At 27.9% G+C, this 23090-nt stretch overlaps 1 protein-coding gene across 2 annotated transcripts in view; it reads right to left on the reverse strand.

Moving 5' to 3' along the window:
• The window catches only part of LOC107447254 (lachesin), a 108633-nt gene that overhangs the window by 76335 nt on the left and 9208 nt on the right, over positions 1-23090 (reverse strand). For both annotated transcript variants that reach the window (XM_071178475.1, XM_071178474.1), the window contains exon 3: positions 15915-16122. In XM_071178475.1, the coding sequence (XP_071034576.1) occupies positions 15915-16122 (208 nt within the window). The remainder of the gene's footprint in view (positions 1-15914; positions 16123-23090) is intronic.

The following is a 23090-nucleotide window of genomic DNA, read 5'->3' on the forward strand; positions in this document are numbered from 1 at the left end:
TGAAACAATATATTTTTTGTGCGATTTAATTTTACAAAATGCATAAAAAATATCCATACTGATGCATTTTTTTAACACGTGTGCATTTATATTTTAATACAATGCTCTTTTAATTTATCATTACGTTATAAATTATTTGATGTAATATCTAACTTTACAGATATGTTATTTGAAATACCTATAAGTATTCTAGTAAGTTATTTCAATGGATGTCTTAATAAGTGTATTTATATTTATTTTTAGTTCCTTTAAAATACTTATTTCTTCTTACTTTGTTTTTTAACCTTCGTTGAACAATCGACCTAATTTGGAGCTTACAACTACCAATGTTCAACTCCGTTATCTTGTAGTTTCGAGCTCAATTCAGAACACAAGGGAACTCCTGGATAAAGTTTTGAGAGAAATTTACCTACGTGGAGGACTTTTTTCGATGGAACCAACATACATTTGCAACACGTGAGGAGCGGAACCACGAAAATATATCTCGGTTTGTCTAACGGCAAGGGACTTCTAACCCATGATCCGTCTACCGCTGGATATTTCTTACTTCGACAGTGTGATCGGTGCGAGTCGGGTGCGTCAGGTGCTGACGAAATTATGTAAACTATACTTAGTTTATTTTAAGAAAGAATATTCCCTCTTAATGCGAATTCCCATGAAATATTTTGAGAGATAAAAAGTATCGATACATTGTCTCCAAATAGTATGGTATGCATAAATATAAATTTCACAGCAAGTACAATAATTGGATTTTTTTTTAAATTCTTGTGCTCTTTTTAAACAATGTAAATATATTTACTTTAGTCAAAGACGAACCACTTAAATACTAAAGTTTTTTTAAATTTATCATTATGTACAAATATAATTTGTCTAAGAAGCATGTTAAAGTTTAAAAAAAAAACTATGCCTATTACCATATACATTTGATTTTCCTTAAATTGCGTTTATAAAAAAATACTATTTTATACTTCCTTCTCCATTTATAGTTATACCTCTAATTTCAAAAGCTTTGATTGTGATTAATCTTAAATTTTATGATGTATAATATTTGATGCAGTTGCATCTCTGTGAAAAAAATATATTGCACATGCATAGCTTGAGCTCTCACTATATTTGCCTATTCTAGGTGTGCCTTAAGAACCTAATATACGTATTAATATATATTATACAAATACAAGTATTCATTATTTACATTGCGTAAAATAGTTATGGTACGTAATTCTAAAATAAGCACTTTTAAATTTAAAAACTCGATTTGAGTTAAAGATTTTTTTTCCACTTAAAACAACAATTAAATATTTTCATTGATTTTTCTTAAAAGTGATTAGCAATATCTCATAAGAGCACCAAGCGTGCCATGGTCTATGCTAATTTTAAACATAGACATTATTTTCAGAAGAGGAGTGTCTGAATTTTTAATGCACAGCTATTATCCGTTAAAACTCTTTAAAAGTATATTTCCTTTGGGTGGCATAATTCGATCAAAAAGTTTCCATTGATAAGACACTCAAAAGATTTTTTTCCTTGGCTTTTATCCAGTTTCATTTAATGCATGCTAAGCTGTGGTTAGTTGAAGTGTCTATTTCTCTAGGTAAGGCAAGAAATAAAATAGCATTACTTAAATCCCTTTTTGACATTTTAAAGCTCCGTTTTGGTTTTTAAACTCCACCAAAGGATAGCTTTTTTCACGGAATCTGCAGTTATTTATTGCTTCCTTCGTTATTTTTGAATAAAACATGTGGATTGTCAAATTAATTTCAAGCGTTAGAGTTTCTTTATATCATAAAATAAGGTTTCGCTTTGGTAAAATAAGTGCTTTGTTTAAAAAATCAAAAACTTAATCCTCGATTTCTTTCATAACCTTCATATTTATTATCGATTCTTCGGTTTGGAATTTCAGTATTTTAAGAAATCATAACGAAAAACTTATGCTAAATGAGTAAAAAAGTTTATTATTAACATTTGCATTTATTGTAACAAAAAGCAATATTTTTCAGTTGTGGAGGTCAACTTTTAATTTACGATGATTATAATTCTGTTTTTAATAATTACATATGTATAGAAATTATAAGATAAACTTTATTAAATATGTAAAAAAAGTACAAGTTTACCAGTTTCATATATTTTAACAAATTAAATTAAAGCTAATGTTTATTATGATTTTCTTGTTACGGTGATTACAAATATGCTTTTAGTAGTTATATAAAACTACACGTAGAAAGAAATTCTGGTAAAATATTTGAACTTTATGGTAATAATATTTATGGTAAAAAAACGTAATTCTACATTATAAATTCTGCATTATTTATTTCTGCAAACATAAATAAACATAAAAGATAATAATAAAGCCAAATTCATCCGCTTGATAATTTTTCTATTCATATAATCATGATTTACCGGAAATTCTGGTATAAAAACTATAGGTGCCACACATTTAGCAAAAAGTACGAAGCCGAAATGTGCATTTATGTAAATAAATTGTGTTTATGCGATGCTATGGTATCATCATTGAATTACCAAATTTTGTTATAAAGCGATGTTTTATTGTAAATCATAGATAATTATTCCCAAGGTATTCCTGTAAAATAACCAAATTTTTTCGAGCCTTACGATAAATTTTACCATATTCTGGTAGTTTCGACCCTTTCTTTTTTCTCTGTATATAACTCTGAGAATTAATATGGTGTTTCTTTTTATTGTTCTATTCTATATAATGAAGAATATGGGAAAAAATTCATTAATAAATAATGTGACGAAATTAATAAATAATGAAATTAGAAATGATACATTCAGGTTAAAATTTCCTTTGAATATGAAGTCTAAAAGCGAGAAAATCTTCTATTGAAAGCCAACCGGCTATGCAGCACATTAATGAAAAAAAAAATATTTATTTCAGCCCAGTATAAAATCTTTCTCCAATATTAAATCTCTTCTTTTAATATTATATCTATAACCAGTTTATTCATCGATGCAACATATCGTTGAACATTAAAGGATTAATCGATAATATGTTATGTTCTTTTAAATCGTGAGTTTACTGTATTGTTAAGTGACTTTCTTATAAAATTCAAAAACATTCCTACTTTTTTTATGTAATGTATTGAATTTTCCTTTATTAAATACAACAATTTATTAAATGAGAAAATACATATTTTTTACAATTTTTTTCTATTATATCTTCCATTATTCAGACAATGTATAAGGAATAGTAAAAAGTATTTTCAGGAACTTAAACGGAACACAATAATAGGAGCTTTCACAATAATAGGAACTTTATCTCCCACGGCAATATTTTACGTAGAAATTTATGAACCTGAACTAAAAATTTACCTGCTCCTCGTAATGCATAAAACAGCATTACACCAGACACAGGTCTGCCACAAAGCAAAATATATTGTCCACTTCAAAGAAGATGGTCATTCTTTTTGTTGTTGTTAGTAGGTAAAATAGATGCTACAGCCTATAGTAAGTTTACTAAAAGACAAGAAAATATTTTTCGATTTCTCTTCTCTTTTTTATTTTGATTAAAAAGAAGTTGTTTGGACAAAGAGAAGTATCAAGTGAGAAAAAATAGTTTTAAAGCTCCTTTAGTACTTTTATGTTTATGCAGGGACATTGCTTTCGAATAAATCAAGAAGAAATAGATTTTTTTTTTTTTTTTTTTTTTTTTTTAATTTTTTTTTTTNTTTTTTTTTTTTTTTTTTTTTTTTTTTTTTTTTTTTTTTTAAATAGGTAAAATGTATTTTGCATATTTTTCATGATTTTGAAAAGTTTATGTTTGAATATTTCTGTTCATTAATTTCTGTCATTTGTCAAAGAAATAATTATTTGGCAACATAGAAAGAAAAATTATCGCTGGTTATAGTAACATATAAATCACTGAATATTTATATCGCTAAAAATTGTAACATATAAGTCGATAAATATTGTATATTGCTGGAAATTGTAACATTTTGTAAAATATAGCAGGGTTTTGTGACATATAAATTGCTAACTATTAAACTGCCATCAATAGCATTAATTCACCGTAGAAAAGGGTTTCTCAAAATTGAGCAAAAATTGTTTTAAAATATTTCTGAAACAAATATATGTAGTTCAATTTAAAAACCCATTATTGAATATAGTGAGATGCTCAAAATTATAATTCAAATTGATTTGTGAATAGACACGGTGCAAAAGTAAGAAAAAATGTTCCTTACCGATCTGAAGTCATTCTTTATTCGTGAAATAAATTTGGAATAAAGGTTCACGGTTATAAATTACCCTTTATACCTTGAAATCCTGGTATGAAACAAAAATCTGATGTGCAGTAATTTATATAGTAATAGTTACCCTAAAATCACTGAATCATATTATATAATATACTATGGTATAATATTTTATGGTCAAAAGGAATTTCATAAACCATGCATCCGAAGAACCGGTACTTTATATCTCAATTTTATCTGGAAAATATTTACATTGGCATAGGGCAGAAAACGTTCATCTAATAAGATTTTCTTTTCTAATATTTATTCGTTATAAACTAATAAAGTTTGAACTTTATCACATTTGATGATGATGTGCCATTTTGTCATAATGTGCCATTTCTTAGCCATCTGTTTAAAAATGTTACAAAAATTACAGGTCGGAGTTACAAAATGTCAGCTTGAAGCCAGATCTAAGGCTCCTATACTATCAAAGCTGACCTATCAAGCAATATTGGAGCAAACAAGTTCGCAAGTTAACGTTATGTTAATATTGTGCTGATGTTAGCTCTTTGCTCCAAAAATAGATGATGAGTCGGCCTGTCTAATTCAGGGGCTCTAGCCAGATCTAACCCCTGATTGGTTAATTTGTGAGTTAGACAGCATGCGTCATTGAACTCTCAGCTTGAACGACGGCTGACGTCCGAATCAACTGCAGATGGATTACAACCTTAGAGGAGTAATTGGGGCCTACTCTACTCTAAGATTACCCTATTCCTACTGTAAGATTACAACGTAACGTTGAGGACAAGAGAAATGGTGAACAACATCCAACAGAGCATTGAAATCAGCCAAGACTTTGATTTAAACGTTAAACATAGCTTCTTCTTCCTTTAGCTACTTTAGCTAAGCTATAATGTGTTTTTTCATTATTCACAAAGTCATTATTTGTTCTCTAAAGTACTGGTCGACAATAACAAAATCAATACAAACTGAAAATAAATGCTTGTTTACGTTATTAACGTAGACGCAATGCGAGATAATGTCTGCGCTAGACTGACTGCTCATGCTGAGCTAACAAAACAGTATTTTGTTGGCTTCAGCGGTATGCCAACTTCCCGCTGACTCCCAGAGAAGGCGCTTGTCTTAAGAAACCAGGCCTTTAGAGAAAGATAGTCAACATTATTCAAAAGCCGCCTTCATTTCCTAAACTACTTAATACCCTATTATTTGAAACTAGATTGACTTCAAGCTTAAAGATACAAGAAAAGGATTTAAATATTAGTATGAATAAAATAAAACATACTATATTACCAACTTTTATATGTTTACAAAATGCCATAACTTGCTCCAAATTTTAATAAAGCACCGAAACAAATTTAGAAGCAATAGTCCAAGCCGAAAAGTTATAAACCTATATTTTCCACCCTATTCAAATATGAAACAGAATCCATAACAGAAGCGATTTAACATCTCATAAAATGTTAGAATGCCTGTGAAAAATTATAGAAGTATTAGAGCGGAAATAGAATTCATTCTTTTCATAAAGAAGAAGTAAAATGTAAGTTATGAAACATCATAAAACTGAAACTGTAATTTACACAGCTTTAACGATGCAATTCAGATTTGGAAGATCGTATCTTTCTAATAAAAACTGGAAATAAAAAGTAAAATGATCGAGAAAGTTATGACATTGTTTGAGATACATATATTCTGTTCTCTTCTACTCTGTTACGTTCTTTAAAACAACTACAAATAAATGAATCAGTCTTTCGCGATCGGGGATTTCATATTTATTACTCAGATATTCTAGTTCCTGCTCAGAGATAAATGAAACTTTAGAATAAATAATTCACGTTGCAATGAGCAGGAAAAATAATCACCATGAATTCTTAAGTAAATAAAAATCAATTCCAATGAATTTAACTTAGGTTGATATACATGGAATATATTTTTTAGAAAAAATAAGAATTTTAAGCAAAGATCGCAATAGAACGCGTTGACTTAGTTGTTTATTATTATAAACAACCATTTAAATTTATTTGTTTATCTATAAAATGCTACAGCTAGATTTTAAAGTGATTTTCTGTCACATAACACTTTTAAGAAATAACTTAAAAATTTCACTTATATTATTCTTAAAGTCGGATACGAAAGTGAAGTTTAAGCCAGAAGACATGTTTAAAAAACAAAGAACGAATTGCAACGTAAAAACAAAACCGATATTGCTACAACCGAAAATGAACTCCATGCTAAACATCATGTGTAAGAAATAACAAAAATTTTATAAATCAGTTATCAGTATCAACTGATCCGTAACATGCAGATGTTTCAATGCTATTAAGTCTGTTATCATTATTGAAGACGCATCGTAATGAAATTAGTAGCGTAATTCAGAAGTACACAATTTTTATACTTATTTAATTTTATTTATTTTTTTAATATTACAATCAGCACAAACAAACTGAATTTATTGAGTGTGTCTTCAAATTGTTTTTGACTACGCATTCAATTCACAAAATTAAAAAGTTTGGGGATTTTTTTTTCTTCGATCAGATCAACTTTAAAAAATTCAGCGAAGCTTAATTGCGAAATATTCTGCTTTTGAAGATTTTAACAACTATTTAAGTTTGCTGATTTCCATTAATAAAACATTTTTTTTTCCCTCTATAATTTTTTATTTTAGTTTCTTTACAGCCCTTCAATTGTCAACAAACTTATAAAAATAGATTCTACAAAATAAGAACTATAAAACATAAAAGAAAAAATATATAAAATTTAAATGATAAGGAAAACTATTTTTGTTTATTGAAATGAATTTTCAAAATTTAACCAAAATCATTTTTGAAATAAAAGTTAGCACGCATTGAAAATTTTGCAATTTCTTTTTATTTCATCTATAATGTATCTCTAAAAGTAAAGATTACGGAAGAAACATTTTCGATTATTTGAATCCAGGATATAGTTAAAACTTGTTTTTAAGGGGAGACGTTAGGGCATATACTAATAATGCTAAAACCGACCTTTTTTATGTACTTTTTGTCAGCATCTAAATAAGATATTATGTCAGTTTTTTTTTCACTGAATATTTACATGTACATGTTTACACTGTGATAACTGTTAATACATATATCTTTGACAGATTTTTTAAAAAAAAATTACTAACTGTGAACTTTTAATTTTTTTTAAAAAAAGTTTCATCAATAAACTTTCATAATTCAAAAAGTATTCCAGCTAACGCTACAATATGATCATCGCATACAACTGATCTAAACTCAAATATCCAAAAAAGTGATATCGTAAGTCATTTCTTAGAAAAATGTTCATCGAAAAAAGTCCATTTTAGCATTATTGATACATACCTTACCGACTACCCTTAAATTTCTGGTGACAAATAAATTACCTTTTAGTTGACAGAAATCCTAATGCATTTTCAATTGATTCATATATTTTTAGTAAAAAGTCAAATAAAATTCCTTCCAATACCCACCCACGCAAATTACAATGGTTAAAGAATCCATTCTCTTTAAATTACACATTCGATTTCTGATAATTTTAATAAATTGCTAAGTTCTATTCCTGAAGCAAATTAGTTTATCAAAAAAGAGTTATCAAAAATTGGAGACCTGAAAGTCCTAAAAATAGGTTTAAAAAACAAAAATTTTACTATACAAGACAGCTCAAATATATATTTTTGTAATGAAGTGATTTTTTAGTGATTTGTTTATCTGATAAATGGCTAAAAAATATTCAGATGTATCTAAAAGTTAGCTTAAGACCAAGTTTATTTCTTTTTCATTTACTCAGTTTTATTCAAAAAGAAGGTCGTACGCATTAAATAATCTTACATAAAAATATTGTAAGAAAATTACTGGATATAAATAAAAAATTCGGTGCATTGATCCAATAGCTTTACTTAATGATTTATGTATCTTGTTTATTTTATTTTTCAATACATAATAAAAACAGTAAGTATTAGTCACATAAAGCAATGCGTTTATTTATGTTGAAGCATCCTTGATATATCAAAGTTGTAAGAAAGAAGCTCTAAGTTTTTACGGAAATACTTTTACTGCCGATGTTTTTCTTTTCGGATTAAGATAAAAATAACCCCATTAACGAGATAAAAAAAAACAAAACAGCAAAGTTAGTGGTATCAGGTGCATGGGTATCAAGCAAGACCTGGTTAAATGTTCCACTCTAGATACAGCACCGAAATTCATTGAAACTGTATTTCGTTTTCTGATTCGCCAGACGCTCTTGCCTTCATTACATCCAGCTTCAACTCATTTCCGTCTGAAAATGAGACTTGTCCAACTTCTAATCCGTCCCTAAACGAGTTTTAGGGACACAAGACAGCAAGAGGAGGGAAGAAAAATACAAACAATCGTGAGACGAATCGCTTACTCTGTTTCTTAATAAGTGGCGGAAATCGAAATGGTCGCAGGAAATGCTTTCATAGAGAGGATAGGGCTTTTGTTTTTATCTCAACTTTCGTGAGAAACTTGATAGCTGATGATTTTTAGATTACAGACAATGTCAAAAAAGAGACTTAATTTCCTTTTTGTTTCAAATGTGCTCTTATTCCAGTGTTATCAAAAGGAAAGGGTTTATATATATATATATATATATATATATATATATGTATACCATACATTTATTTNAGTAATAGTTTTTGAAACCGTTTAATCAAGGAAAGAATTCTTATGTGCAAAAATCTTATATATATATATATATATATATATATAAGGTTAAAATGTAGAGAAAACATGGAAAAAATTCCAAAAAAATACATGATAGACGGGCATTAATTTCTATCATGTTAGTTTTTTTCTACAGCAATTTGCGAATTTTAAAGTGGTTGTTTGTAAGCATTCACCTCTTTCTGGAGCTATGTGGAGCGGGAAGAATATCGAAAATGTGATTTTTATTTTATTTAAACCGCTTTTGTAGATTAAAATGTACGTGGTCATAAAATTTGTATTTTTGCAAAATATTTTAAAAGAATAGATGCAGACGAAACCACTAGAAAAAATTAAATTTGTTTAAATCTCGCTAAACTCATAGTTTAAATACAGAAGTAAAGCGTGATAGAAACAATTATGCAGCCTAACATAAGTCGTGGAAAATTATCATAAGTAGGAATGCTAAACATAAATATGCATACTGTTATTCGGCAAAACGTTAATTCAAAGGTAATTAATGATTAGGAGATAATGGATTCTCCAAAATTTGTAACTAGGTAGTGATAGTTACCTAATATTAATACACAGTGCATTGTTATAATGTTTCTCGCAACCGAGACCCACCCTTAACACCCGCATGGGCAGCAGTGATATCCTCTAGGAAGTCATAGAAATTTTGCTTAGCATTTATCTAACGTTAGCCCTAACACCAACCTCATTTTCACTCCTTTAGCAGTCCTGTAATTCATAAAAAAGTTTTTATGCATGTACTGTAGAATTAGCAGGAAACTAATGTTTTCTGAGTCTCTCTAATTCCTGCTCCTGGGATCCCTAAAAAAAACTTTGACGTTTTTCAGTAGGACGCTGATTCCTGTTAAGTTTATAAATAAATATGGCATTTTGAAGTATGTCACCTTTTAACTCTGTGGTTGCTTTTCGGTGGATTATAGAGCTGTCTAAATGGTATTTTTAACTGCAAGTTTAATAGATCTTGAACTATTTATTGGGATGTATATTTCTTATTTTATGTAAATTCTAGCATACTTTTTACATTCCATCTTAATTTCACGTTTCTTAGTGTTATAATTTTTGCGCAGCAAAATAGAGTGTGACATAATGTTAAACTCCAAAAATAGCAGGAGCGGTACTTAGGACTTTTTATACAGCGAAAAACAAATAAAACAAATCGGTTGATATGAAAAAGAATAATTTTGCCAGTTTAAAAGGGAAAAATGTCACTAATGTTGTTAAATTTTAAATTATGACTCTGTAAGAGACAAACGATGATTGTTTTTCAGTTCAATTCATAAGTTCTAATAATCAAGAGCATCTATATTTTCAAAAAAAAATAAAAAAAAATAGATAAAAACTAATTATATTAATATGTGGAAATTCAATTATAGTGATATACATTGAATGTGAAAATTTTCATAACTCTATTTCCATTATAATAGAACTACACAGAAAGGAATTTTAATTTTTCATTCCAAGAGGTCTTACGTTATTGTTTCTTTGAACAAGTTTGTCACCCATTTTTCTTAAAAATAGTTAATTATTTTTAGAGAAATAGGGTTATCAAACAAGAAAATATAAGGCATATTATGAAAATAAAATTTTTTACATGAAATTCCATTAATATTTTTTTGTTTAAAAAAAAATCAAGTATTTTGTTCCGTAAAGTTTGTTTTCGAAATGATTAGATTTTGAAAAACTTAATAATAAAATATTTCCAATACAGATAATATTATTTGTATAAAATATATTATTTCGGATATTGGATTAATACTATAGCTTGACCGGGATAGCCCGGTTGACAGGGCACTGGACTCACCTTCGTGAGAGATGGAGTTCGAATCCAGTTGCCCGAAGACTCCCTGATTAGAAAATGTTGACTGGTGCGTGTTAAATCTGTCTGGTCACAAAGCTCTCCTTTGTTCCCATAACAAATTATACCTCTGCGAGTACAGAATTGGAGATTGATCGTTCTCTGGTTCAAGTCAAAATTACGGTATGTGGATGAAGGAATGGATGTATGAATGTGTCCACCCGATTAACGGGTGTGGCGTATGGGTGTCTCAGAATTCTTGGCCATAGAGTGTGCCACTGGAAATTAAGAACAATCACACCTAATGGACGACGACAACAACAACAACTATAGCTCAATTTATATAGAAAGAAAATTAAAATTAAATGGATGCCAAAGAAAAAAAACTCAGTATGGATCAGTTTAGCCAGATAAGCCATCATATTGCCAGATTATTAATATTAAGTTCATCATAATTTTTATTCATAATATGCACTATATTTTTAAGAAAAAATCTTAATGAAGAATAGAAGCGGAAAGTCATCTTAGACTAAGATACTTCAGGAAGAGAAACAAATCTGAAAATCTAATCAGGTGAAGAAACAACTGCATAGAGTTAGAGCTAAGGGTATTAATTGTGGTTGAGAATAGCAGTCAGTAATGCGAAAAACACATGGCTTTCAAAGTAATGTATTCATTTACTTTAAGCATTTTGATCAAAACTGCAATGTTACTGAAATCGAAAAAAAAAAAAAAAAAAAAANATAAAAAAAAAAAAAAAAAAAAAAGAAAACATGATCGAAGAAAATTGTATTTTCTGTCTCTTGCCAGTTACTTAGTGCACTGGTGGTTAATATCGTCAAGGCAAAACTTTTTTCAAGTAGGCAAGTGTGTTCCATATTTAGGACAGAGTTGCGACCCTAATAAAAGAAATAGTCTTAATCTTTAAAATAAAAACTTTTCCTCTTTCCATAGCAGCCGACAGATCCAGACTCTTTCCTTAAATAGACAGATGTTCCGATACTGTAAACAACGCGACACTTTTAATGTGAAAATCGAAAAAAATATCTAAGGATGAAAAGAATACTTTAAATTTTTTTTCCTCCAAGTTTTGAAAAAAAATCTTTAAAACAGATCGTATGTATTTTACTAATTCATTCTCGTGAATTACTTGGTTTATTAAATTGATATTAAGTTTTTACTTAAATAATTTATGTTTTCATATATCTTGTACTAATTATGAGATAGAGACGTCAATTCTTACAATATTTATTTACTAGAAGGCGTATATTAATGCATGATTATTGCTTCAGAGAATTTATACACTTGTTTAATAGCATTCACTTTACGTCTTTTCTTAGGAGATTGCTTAAGCGTCCTCGACATACATTTAAATTCACAGCATGTATTATAGTCTATGGCTATGCGCAAAATAATAAACTCTGCAAATACTTTAACTATATAATTTTCAACAGCTTTTTACAATTTTTTACTCTAAAGCAAAAAGTGTCCAATCTTTCATTTTTTTCGCGATATAAACAGAAACAGGATTTTATACGTCATAAAATTCAAATTGCATTTTTATCGTACTTAAAATGCTTTATTTTGCTTTTATCTATCAAAAACCGTTTTTGTATGCATGGTTCGTTGTTTTATCAACAAACTTAAAATTCTTGTTTATATTCAACATTCAGGTATTATAAATAATACAATATCACCCGAAAGTAGTGGATGGTTTTTCATCTATCAACACTTTAGAAAGAAAAACAAATAATAAACATAAAAAGCACCAATCATTTTTTTTAAATACAATCTTTTATGTTTAGCAATAAGCGTTGCAAATAAAGAGTATGAGAAAACATCTGCTCGCATTTCCGGAATAAAAATAGACCAACTGCGCTAAGAACCGAGTTTTGTTTTTGCAACAACAAACAAACAAACATCTTTTATATCCGCAGAGGAAATAGCTACTTCAAATACTTTCAACAGATGTTTAGATACGCGCTCATTCGCTAGTAAAACAACTTAAAACGGTCATGCGATTTATTTTCCAATCTCTAGTGAGCAGTTCTAGAACATTCGACGTTGATGCATTGCTTCGATTTCATTCGTGTATAGCTCTGAGAATTTCGCTGTTTATTGGTGTTTGAACTGTGGCACTCCCTCGCTGGAGAATTGTTTTCTAGGGGCTATGTTTTCGGATTCCTGTCTTTCTGTGCTCAGTAAAGACAAACATACCAAAGCAATTAAATGGGGAACGGCAGACGATAAGAATTGCTGTTAAATAAAGAGAACAGAGGATTACTTTTCCGGAAAAGAATTCCAGAAACATGTTCTAAAGAATATTTTTAAATACATTCTTTTACAGCAAATGCAAGTTCTTAATCTCGGACATATTAATAAATGCCTTTGCTCTGCTAATTATGGTTGTGAATACATAAATAGTCCTTATTGTGCTTCGCAAATTAGAGGAATAGTATTCTAATTTCATGGGATTAGTGCCTAGTGTTTTAAGAGACATAAATCCCTAATTCCACTCTCGAAGAAATTCAAATTATATTGATATAAAAAAATAATTGTACTCTATTTTACCTTCGAATGAATGATTATAAAATATTCTTTGAAAGAAATTGTGTTTTCCTGTCGAAAGGAAATATTTTCTAAAAATGTGATTAGTTTTAAGACATAAAATTATGCTTATTTGAGAAACTCTTTCTAATAGTCAATTAAAAGAAGGTAATTAATTATTGTTCAAACCGTGTAGGGATTCATGTTGATATCAAACTTACGTTATGCGATAATTCACGTCAGTAGAGTTTCGCATTTGTATAAGATATCATGTTTCATTTAGCTAATATTCATTTAGGCTTATCCTCTTTATTTCAAACAAAGCTATTTCTAAAAATCTATTCATTATCATTTTTATGAAAAAAATGAATATAACAATCAATTATTTAAAAAGAATAAAATATAACTGAATAAAACATTAAGCATAAGTAAGTCTTATCATCGATTTCTGCAAGATTAAAAGATAAGCTCATTTACGCAGATGGTTCTCATTTTTCATTAAAATTGAAAATAAAGATATTCATAAGTATCGGTATTATATTTCTATTCTTGTCGGTATTTTATTTCTAGTGTTTAAGTGGACAAAAATTTCGCTTCCTTTCAGAAGTATGAAGAAAAGTTTTTAACGGAAGTTATCATATCGACGACGCAGGTTAGCTTAAATGCAGTCGTTTTCTTGTGTTGGCAAAAACTTTCTTTTCGACAAATCAATCATAATAACAGATTCATTTCATACAATATTATTTCTAACCAAACATAGAAAGATGCTTTAGGAAATTTCAGACGTCTATTACATACCCATTTAATCTCGTGATTTAAATAATTTGAAGCAGATATTTCGGAAAGAGGATCCTAATGGCGAATACATATCCCAAACTGTCACAAATATTTTGATAAAAGGAGCCAAGTGATGGAAATATGGTATAACCCTAACTGTCACAGAGATATCTGTAAAAGAGCCTAATGGAGGATGCATAGTCAAAACTGTCACAGAGATTTCGGAAAACAGAGTCTAATGTACAGAGTCCAGCCGATGTACAGAGGACCAAAAAAATTTTTGACACCCTGAATAACTTTTGATCTAATGATCAGATTTTCCCCTTCAAGGACTCAATCTTAATAGCTTAAAGGGTTTAAAAATGTCAAATATTTAAGACTCGACTTTTGCTGATCAACCTGTGTAGGGATCAGGAAACTGGCTTTGCACCAGAAAGGTTTTTGGGTTTGAATCCTGGGCAAGCCATGTATGCTCTTTCATTCTCTGTACTAACTGTTCTTACTGTGGGAGCAACGTTGGCCCATCTAATATGGTGCCCTGAGAAAGTGGCCTACATATCTGCCATTCTGATGCCTGTACGACCGAAATGTCACTCTCCAGGTGTTCATGGAATAAAAAAAGATTCGATTTCTCAAGATTTAGTTGACTGATTTCACTCAAATACTGTATTTTGATAAGTAAAATTACATATTTCAAATTGATACAAAGAAATATTTATCTTACAATTCAAAATTGTTTCGACCATTATTAAAAAAAATAATGAATAATAAATATTTACTAAAAGTTTTTTTTGATTTGCATTATCTGTGGATAAACGAATTTTATAATTGCGTGCAAAACTGTTTTTGATTCGCTTAAAAAATTCGCGAGATATAGCGAAATATGCAAAAAGTAGAATTAAAATTATTGGGACAAAACTTTGCAGCGTTCTCTTGATCAAACTATTGGAACCATATTTCCTAGATTGCGGCTACCCCCTATATTTTTGGGGTCAGAAATCTAAATCCGTTGAAAAAAAGTATGTTTATATGGAGAAAGTACGTTTTTGTGTCAGATCAGCATTTATTAATTAGCATATTTGAAGTCACGCCCTTGAGTCATTAAGTTTGAATCCGAAAACATGAAGATCCGATCGTTTAATCAGAACTATTCAAGGTGGTCCGTTTATTCCTTTGCGCACTGTACATAGCCTTAACTGTCCTTGAGTTCTCGGCAAAAAGAGCCTAATTGCGGCAGTATAGCAGATACTGGTAAACAAAATCTATTTGACATAAATATGGTTACCTACTTGTTTTTAGAATCGCTGATTATGAATTCAGAGTAAAGAAACTGCAACACGACTTACGAAATTGCTTGAACCTACTGGACGAAGATAAGCAAGATGATCACGTGCCTATTTGATGATTCTAATAGCTTAAGCCAGAGGTAAACTTTCATCTATCACTCTTACTGCATTTGAAATGATTTATAAATATGATAAGAAATAAATTACTGTAATAAAAGTTTGAAGTAATTATAATTATTTGTTAAAATTCTCTCATGGACAAAATATCCTAAGAACAAGTTGTTGCAGAAGCCTCATGTTGCGAAGGAGCAAAATCTCACATATTTTCTTTGAAGCACTTTTTAAATACAAAATTTTACACGTGTAATGCTTTATTCTCCGTAAGACTTTTTGAATTATATTTCCCTTAATAGTTTGTCCTTGCAAAAATTTCTCTCAGCTATTTGTCATAATTCTCTGCACATCTGTGAGGTTCTTCATGCCCTATTCGCATGATATTGCATGGTTTACCTGCCTGATAATTTGCTGACGTTTTTGTGAGCAAAATTTTGTTAATGTGGCTTTTGGATTCACTGAATATAAAAATAAAAATATGAAGATTTAATACCTAGAACTTCAAGATAAGTTACTCTCTTCATCATGGGCACCGTATTTATCTGGCACATATACTGTCCTCTATCAGACTCTTCTACGCTTGTTATTGCCAGATTCCAATTCTGACGGTTCTTATGATCCAGAGAAATTCTATAGTTTCTTGTGATCACGTGGGTGTGAATGCTAAGTATAGTCTGGCTTTCGACCCTTATCCATGCCACCTGAGGAAAAAATTTCACACGTTTAAAATGCAATTAGATGAACATCGGAAACATTAAACTCCTTATGCTTTAGACAAAAAAACAATCACGTTTTCAAGTATTTTGTAATAGAATTTTCTTAAAAGAATGCGACTGCAAGTTTTAAATGATTAACTGTACTCTTATTTATTTCTATCACTTGGCATAAGGATCTCAATTCAAATATTATCCTTCTCATTTGAGTAAATAAATAAAATAAGGAAACAAAAAAAATTATGTAGTAAACGTGTGTGACATTTCTTAAAAGTGATATTAAATTCTAACGTTAATTGTGTTCTTATAACTTAAAATTAACTAAATATTACAGTCGCCATAAGACAGTCCAGTAAGAGATTATAGTTTTACATGTGCCTTGATATGAATATGAATACAATTATTTTTATGCATTCGCATTTGGATGCTAAAATGGAAGATAAAAGTATTTGAGGTATAGCTACATATATTAACTAAATATTTTCGGTCAAATCTGTAAATTACTTTTATTTTTTATGAGCCGAACTCAACAGTGAAATCCCCCCATGACTAGAATAAAAAGGAACAATAAGGAATAAAATAGAAAACGAGAAAAGGCTTCAATATTTCCTACGCTTTCCATTATCACACGCACATACTCTTCTAATTTCTATGTAACCAACTGGATACAATCACTGATCGACCCTGAATTATCTGCGCTAACAGTAATACTTTTATTTAACTACTTATTATTAGAGGAAAGAGATTGTTACACCAATACAGTAAAGTCTCAATTATCAGTTTTCCTTCCATTACAAATATTTATTTTGTTACTGGGGGATTAATTGAATTCTATCGGAAAATTAAATCCCTTATCCTATTTTTATTAGTTAAAGCTCTTGCGTATTTTTTTCCTGAATTGAGAAAACAAACAAGGCATAAATTAACAAGAAATATATCAAACATCACTGCTTATTTACTTCTTAATCCTTAAAGATTCGTGCTGTAGTTTTTATTTACTTATAGAATTTCCATTACATTTCATTTAGTTTCAGTTGAGATATTTTTTCAAGTTATTATAGTTTGGAAGATAGTTCGGTTTAGTTTTATACTAATTTCTGGTATTCAATTTTTTTTTTTTGTCAATTCCAATGGTATAGGGGAGAGTCGATATTAAGGAGTATTGCTTATATTTGTGTATAATATTGAGTAATAATCAATATTTTTGCATGTTTCTATTGTTTTATCATCTAATTAAATAATGCGAGAAGAATAAACCAAAAAAGGAATAGTTTAACTTAAAAAAATTGAAATTTAAAAAAATTGACTACTGTATTCAACACATTTTCGAAACTATTGTTTGCCATGTTACCAGCAGCATAAATACTTGAAACTTTGAAAATAATCTTTTTTTAATATAACAATTAATGTCCGATGGCTCATTGACTTGAAAAAATATTCTCTACATATGAAATTGACAGTGGGCGGGGGTACCCGGCACTCCCCTACGTCATTTTTCATTTTTGCGGGTAGCTGTAAAACACTCCGATTTATATCTGGCATTTTAATTTTATATAAACCTGGTAAATGCACTGTAGTAAGTTATGTTATTTGTAATTTAAAATATTTTCTAAGCTTTATAGAAATTATAATTAGTTTCTTTTTTGTTTTTCCATACATATTTAAGTGTTATATACAAATTATATTTTCACTATCACAAAATTTTTTTTACTTGCATTACTTAAGCATACTAAGTAAACTATATTAAATTTATTGTTTTCATTTAATCGCTTTTTTTAAAAAAATTTATACTCGTTTTATGTAAAGTTTTTCTTACTTAACTAATTAAATTATAAGTGTTTCCTCTTTTGTAATTTTTTTCAGCTCTCACGTGTCTTTTTATCCTAAATTTTCTTATAATCAAGATTTATATACCTAATATACCTAAATTTTCTTTTTAATATATTTCATAATTAATTTTTGAGATACCATTCAAATGTTGTTTTTTAGTATATAAATCTGATGTTTCGAAAAATGAGCAGGTATTTTAAATGAAAATATTTTTTTAATCTCATTCTACCACTTTGTACTTAAAAAATCTCATCTTGCATTTTTCGAATTAACTATCTCTCTGAAATATATTGTGCATTATAGCAATAAAAATTTAAAACAAATAAAAAATATGTAACGAAGAAACAAATGCACGGAGTAGATAGCTTCTTAGTTTCGTTAAAAAATTATTACGCAGCTTCTTTTTTTTTATAGACACATTTACTTTATAAAGCAGTTTTTCTGTACAAATGTTCTTCATGTTTTATTAAAACTTCAAATATAGTCAAATCTTTTGAGTCAATAGCATGAATAATTTATTTTAAATTTGTAAACGAAATTGTTTTATTATTCATATGAATTTGAATTTATTGTATTTCCATGTAAATTCAAACATGGATCTTTATATGTTTGCAAAATTATTATTATATAAATCTCAACCAAAAGACTTTCATAGCTATATAACGTGTTTACTTATTTGTAACTACTAAAATAAATTCCTAAACGATTTCAACCATTTTAAGAAACGCAAATTTCAAAACACCAGGTGTAAAAAAATATTGTTCACTTATATGCTCCTCTTTGATAAAGTATTTAAAATGTATTTATCTTTTATTATATTCAAGCATTTTATCTACACACATATAATCAAAGTATACCTAATTTAATAATTAATATTTTTATTAAAACTATTATACTTATTATAAAGTATTATTTATTTCGATTTAGTTTAAGAATTTTTATTTATTATTACTAATTTGCAACTAATTTTGTAAATTTTGTAACAATATCTATATTCCGAATTTTATGAAAATTGCTTGTTTAGTCATTTATTAAAATATTATTTTAGAGTCATAGAAATATATCATGAAGATCACATAGTGGAAAAAGAACTCAGAAATTTTTAATTCTAGGAAAAACAAAATAAGATTCATTATTCTTTTAATTGGGAATATAACACATTTTTTTCATACTGTAAGATAATTGCAACTTTATTTGTTTAAATTTAGAAAAAAAATCTTGGTATATTTAATATTTTTCAGAAGTTGAAAATTAAATTTTGAGTATGATAATCAAATCGATAATTCAAAGTCTCAAATGGATTAGTATATCTATGGGAGATTTAGACTATGCTGCCAATGATGATACGTTTGGTGCGTTTGCAAGAAAGATCTTATAATGTATATTCAGTGATATACAAAAGAAATATATAGTAATAATACGATCCATAAGATCCAATTTACTCATATAAAGAGCTATATATCATTAATTCCTTTAACTAAAAAGGCTCAAATAAGCAGGACTCATCATCAGGATGCATAAAAATCACAACACTAAAAAATATTCAGTACCAGACCAGCAGGCATTCGAAGAAAAGGCAGACAAAATTTGATGGTTAAAGAGCTTGGAAAATAATCGATTAGTACTGTTGACAAAAACTGAAGAGCAGTTGAAGGTCGAAAGTATGCCTTGTAAAATCTACTTGAAATAGCCATGGCAAGCGCCAGGCTGCTACGTTAACTGAGAAGTATATGGAAACTAAATTTGGATTTATTTTATGAAATAAGAAAAAAACTTTAGTCAATTCTTTTTCAGCTGCCTATAGCTACTTTACTGGCAAGCAACCATATTTTGTCTGTAATTAATTGAAACGCAAAAAACAAAATCTTCTTGTATATTTTAGTCACGTTTATTATAAATATTGCTAAACGTATTTATTGTCAGAATTTTTTTACATTTAAAATATGATATATTGTTCTTTTTTGTTAAATTACAAAAATGTCAAAATTTTATAAAATAAAAATGCCTTATTTCTATTAATTTAATTTGTTCTTATGTATTGTATAGTTTAAATAATTTGCACAATCAAGAGCATAATATTTTAGTTATTATTATTTGTTATTAACTATTTGCAAAATTATACTTTGTATTGTTGAAATGTATCATATTTTGCTTATTATAAGTTATTGTCAAATAATGTGCAATGAAAAAACCTTGTACATTTAAAAATATCACATTTTATTTAGTATCTTATGTTGTTAATTAACGTACAATGCGGAACATCTTATGTAATTATATGTGTCATTTTTCAGTCAGATTTCCTAAATAATTATAAAAAAGAAACAATTTATAGATTAAAAATATCATTTTAGTCAGCGTTATTTGCTTTTAACAATGCAAGCATGCTAGTTTTACTCATTTATCGAATTAACGCTTAAGGACAAAACATAAACAATCTAAAAAAAATGAGTAAGAAACATAATTAAAAGGTAAAGTAATTTAGTTTGCTAACTAAGATCTTAATATTCATAAAGCAAATAAATTCATTATCTAAAACTGAAACAAAAGCTTCAGTTTTAAAATAATTGTCTACTAAATGAAAGCAATAATTGGTTATTACATCTAAGTAAACGCATAAAATCAATAATGGCTCAGAAAAGTTATCAACAAATATGCAAGCAAACAATATTAAAGCATTCAGTGAATTGATGAATAAATAAATTGCTATTAATTTCTACTCAGAAACATAGCTAACATAGTGACTTTTCTCATTGTTTTATTTATAAGACAAAATAAGGAAACCGGCCTTGCGGAATAATTTATCTCAAAGCTAATTAAATTTTCCAATACGCCAAACTATAGAACTCATCACAGAAATTGCACGCATTTGTCTTTAACTTAGAAAATCAATGAGAAAAGCATCATTCATCATTTCTGGCATTTAATTCTTTTCTAATATCAAAGTAAAAAATCTGAAAGGCGAAAAATTGTATTTCATTTTAACTAATATCTTAGAAGATAAAAAAAAAAGTTTTATTTACTAACTATAAATCATACTTCAGTTTCAACGAATGTTTATATGTTGTTTTCTATGTCTTAATCATGTGAAATATTTAAATATTTTACGCATCATTTTTTAAAATATTTTATTCATGTGCTTCTTCAAATATATTCTTAGCCATTTTTTACGCATATCGTTCGCATGTCTTATTATATACTTTATTTATAAGCTATTTTATGTATATCATTTTATATCATTTTATGTGTTTTTTACATCTGCTGTTTGTGCATTATATTCATAAAATGCAAAAAGATGNGAATATTTTTACTTTTGTAAATAGATGTAGGAAATAGTTTTCTTTTTATATATTCTTAGCCATTTTTTACGCATATCGTTCGCATGTTTTATTATATACTTTATTTATATGCTATTTTATGTATATCATTTTATGTGTTTTTTACATCTGCTGTTTGTGCATTATATTCATAAAATGCAAAAAGATGAGCAGGCAAAATGATACGCTGATTTTATATAGTTTATTTATCCTTTATTTTCTTAGATATTAATGTATTTGTTCATGCCTTTTTCTGATGCTCCCAATGTCCAAAATATTAAAACCGTTGATTAAATTGTTACAAATTCATAATTCTTAGTATTTAATTATTGTTTAATATGAAATTATTATTTCTGTTAATTCAATTTAGTTGTTTAAATTAATCGTTATGTTTCTTGTAAAATATAATTTGTATATCATATGAATAATTAAGTCTTATGTTAGCTAGCTTACATGCAATTATTAATAGTTTTGATGCAATGTACTTACTAATTGTTATCCCAGGAAGTTTTGTATGTTTTTTTATTATGCTTAAGAAATTTATTTTAAAGTTTGCAATATACCAAGCCACCTTTCTCACGAGAAAAAACTTCGCTGATCTGCGCGCTGTCAAGTTATTTAATTAGAAAAAAAATTAATCCATTTTGTCATGTTCTTCATGTTAATTAAATTTTGTTATATATATTGATTGAATTTAATTAAAGGTAAAATAAAAAATGGAGTGACGAAAATTCTATTTTATTTAGTTATTCTATCTTAATATATTTTTAATAATTCTATTTTAACTCTAATAATTCTATTTTAATAAAATTTAATAAGTTATTATATTTTAATGGCTTAATAATATTCATTTATTCAATAACCATTAGTCATACTTCAGTTTTACTGAATGTTCATAGACAACTTTTTATATCTTAAGTAGTATATTTCATGAATTATGAAAAGAAGCACACATTTTATCATTATCTTATTATCGCTAATATATATGTTGCCGACAATTTAAAATTTGTTATTGACGATAATTTATATTACCGACAATTTAGTGCCGGTATTATTGGACAAAGAATGAAGTAAAAAAAAAAATTATATTTTAGGCGATGCACATAATGCCTTAGTATTTTCTACAAAGACATATACCTTAAAAAATATAATATATGATAATTGCAGAGAAAAAGGAGAGGAGAAAGAATTTTTTTTTAGATTTTATATTTTTAAATAAATTTTTGAGTAGATACTTAAAGAAAAATTCAATTTTCCTCATTAAGTTTTTTTACATTACTGGCCTATTTGATTATAATCAATAATATTCGATTGGAAATATAAAAAACATCCGTGTTGGGAATATCAAACAAGGAACCCATATTTTGTTTCCGTTTATTCTATTTTAAAATAACACTTCTTAGCAATATTTTTTTATTTACAAACACTAAGTCATATTTAGTTTTAAAGAATTCCTATAGATTACTTTTTTGAATCTTAATATGTATATTTTTTGTATAATTTTTTGCGAACTTTTAATTTTTATAAATAATATATATGTTATCGGTAATTTAAAAAGTGATGGTATGTTTGAACAAAGTATGAAATACGAAAATTATTCTGTATTTTAGACATGACATGCAATGCCTAGGTGACAATGCCAATGAAGAGAATAGGAAGATTTTTTTCTCTTCACCTTTTTTTAAATAAATTTCTGAGTCGAGGATTAAAGAAAAATATAAAGATTTTTTGTTTTCATTCTTTTTTTAATAAATTTCTGTGTCGACGATTAAAGAAAAATGTCATTTCCCTTATTTAATAAATCTGTTTTTA

Source organism: Parasteatoda tepidariorum, chromosome 3, assembly GCF_043381705.1.
Source record: "Parasteatoda tepidariorum isolate YZ-2023 chromosome 3, CAS_Ptep_4.0, whole genome shotgun sequence".
NCBI classification, from domain to species: domain Eukaryota; kingdom Metazoa; phylum Arthropoda; class Arachnida; order Araneae; family Theridiidae; genus Parasteatoda; species Parasteatoda tepidariorum.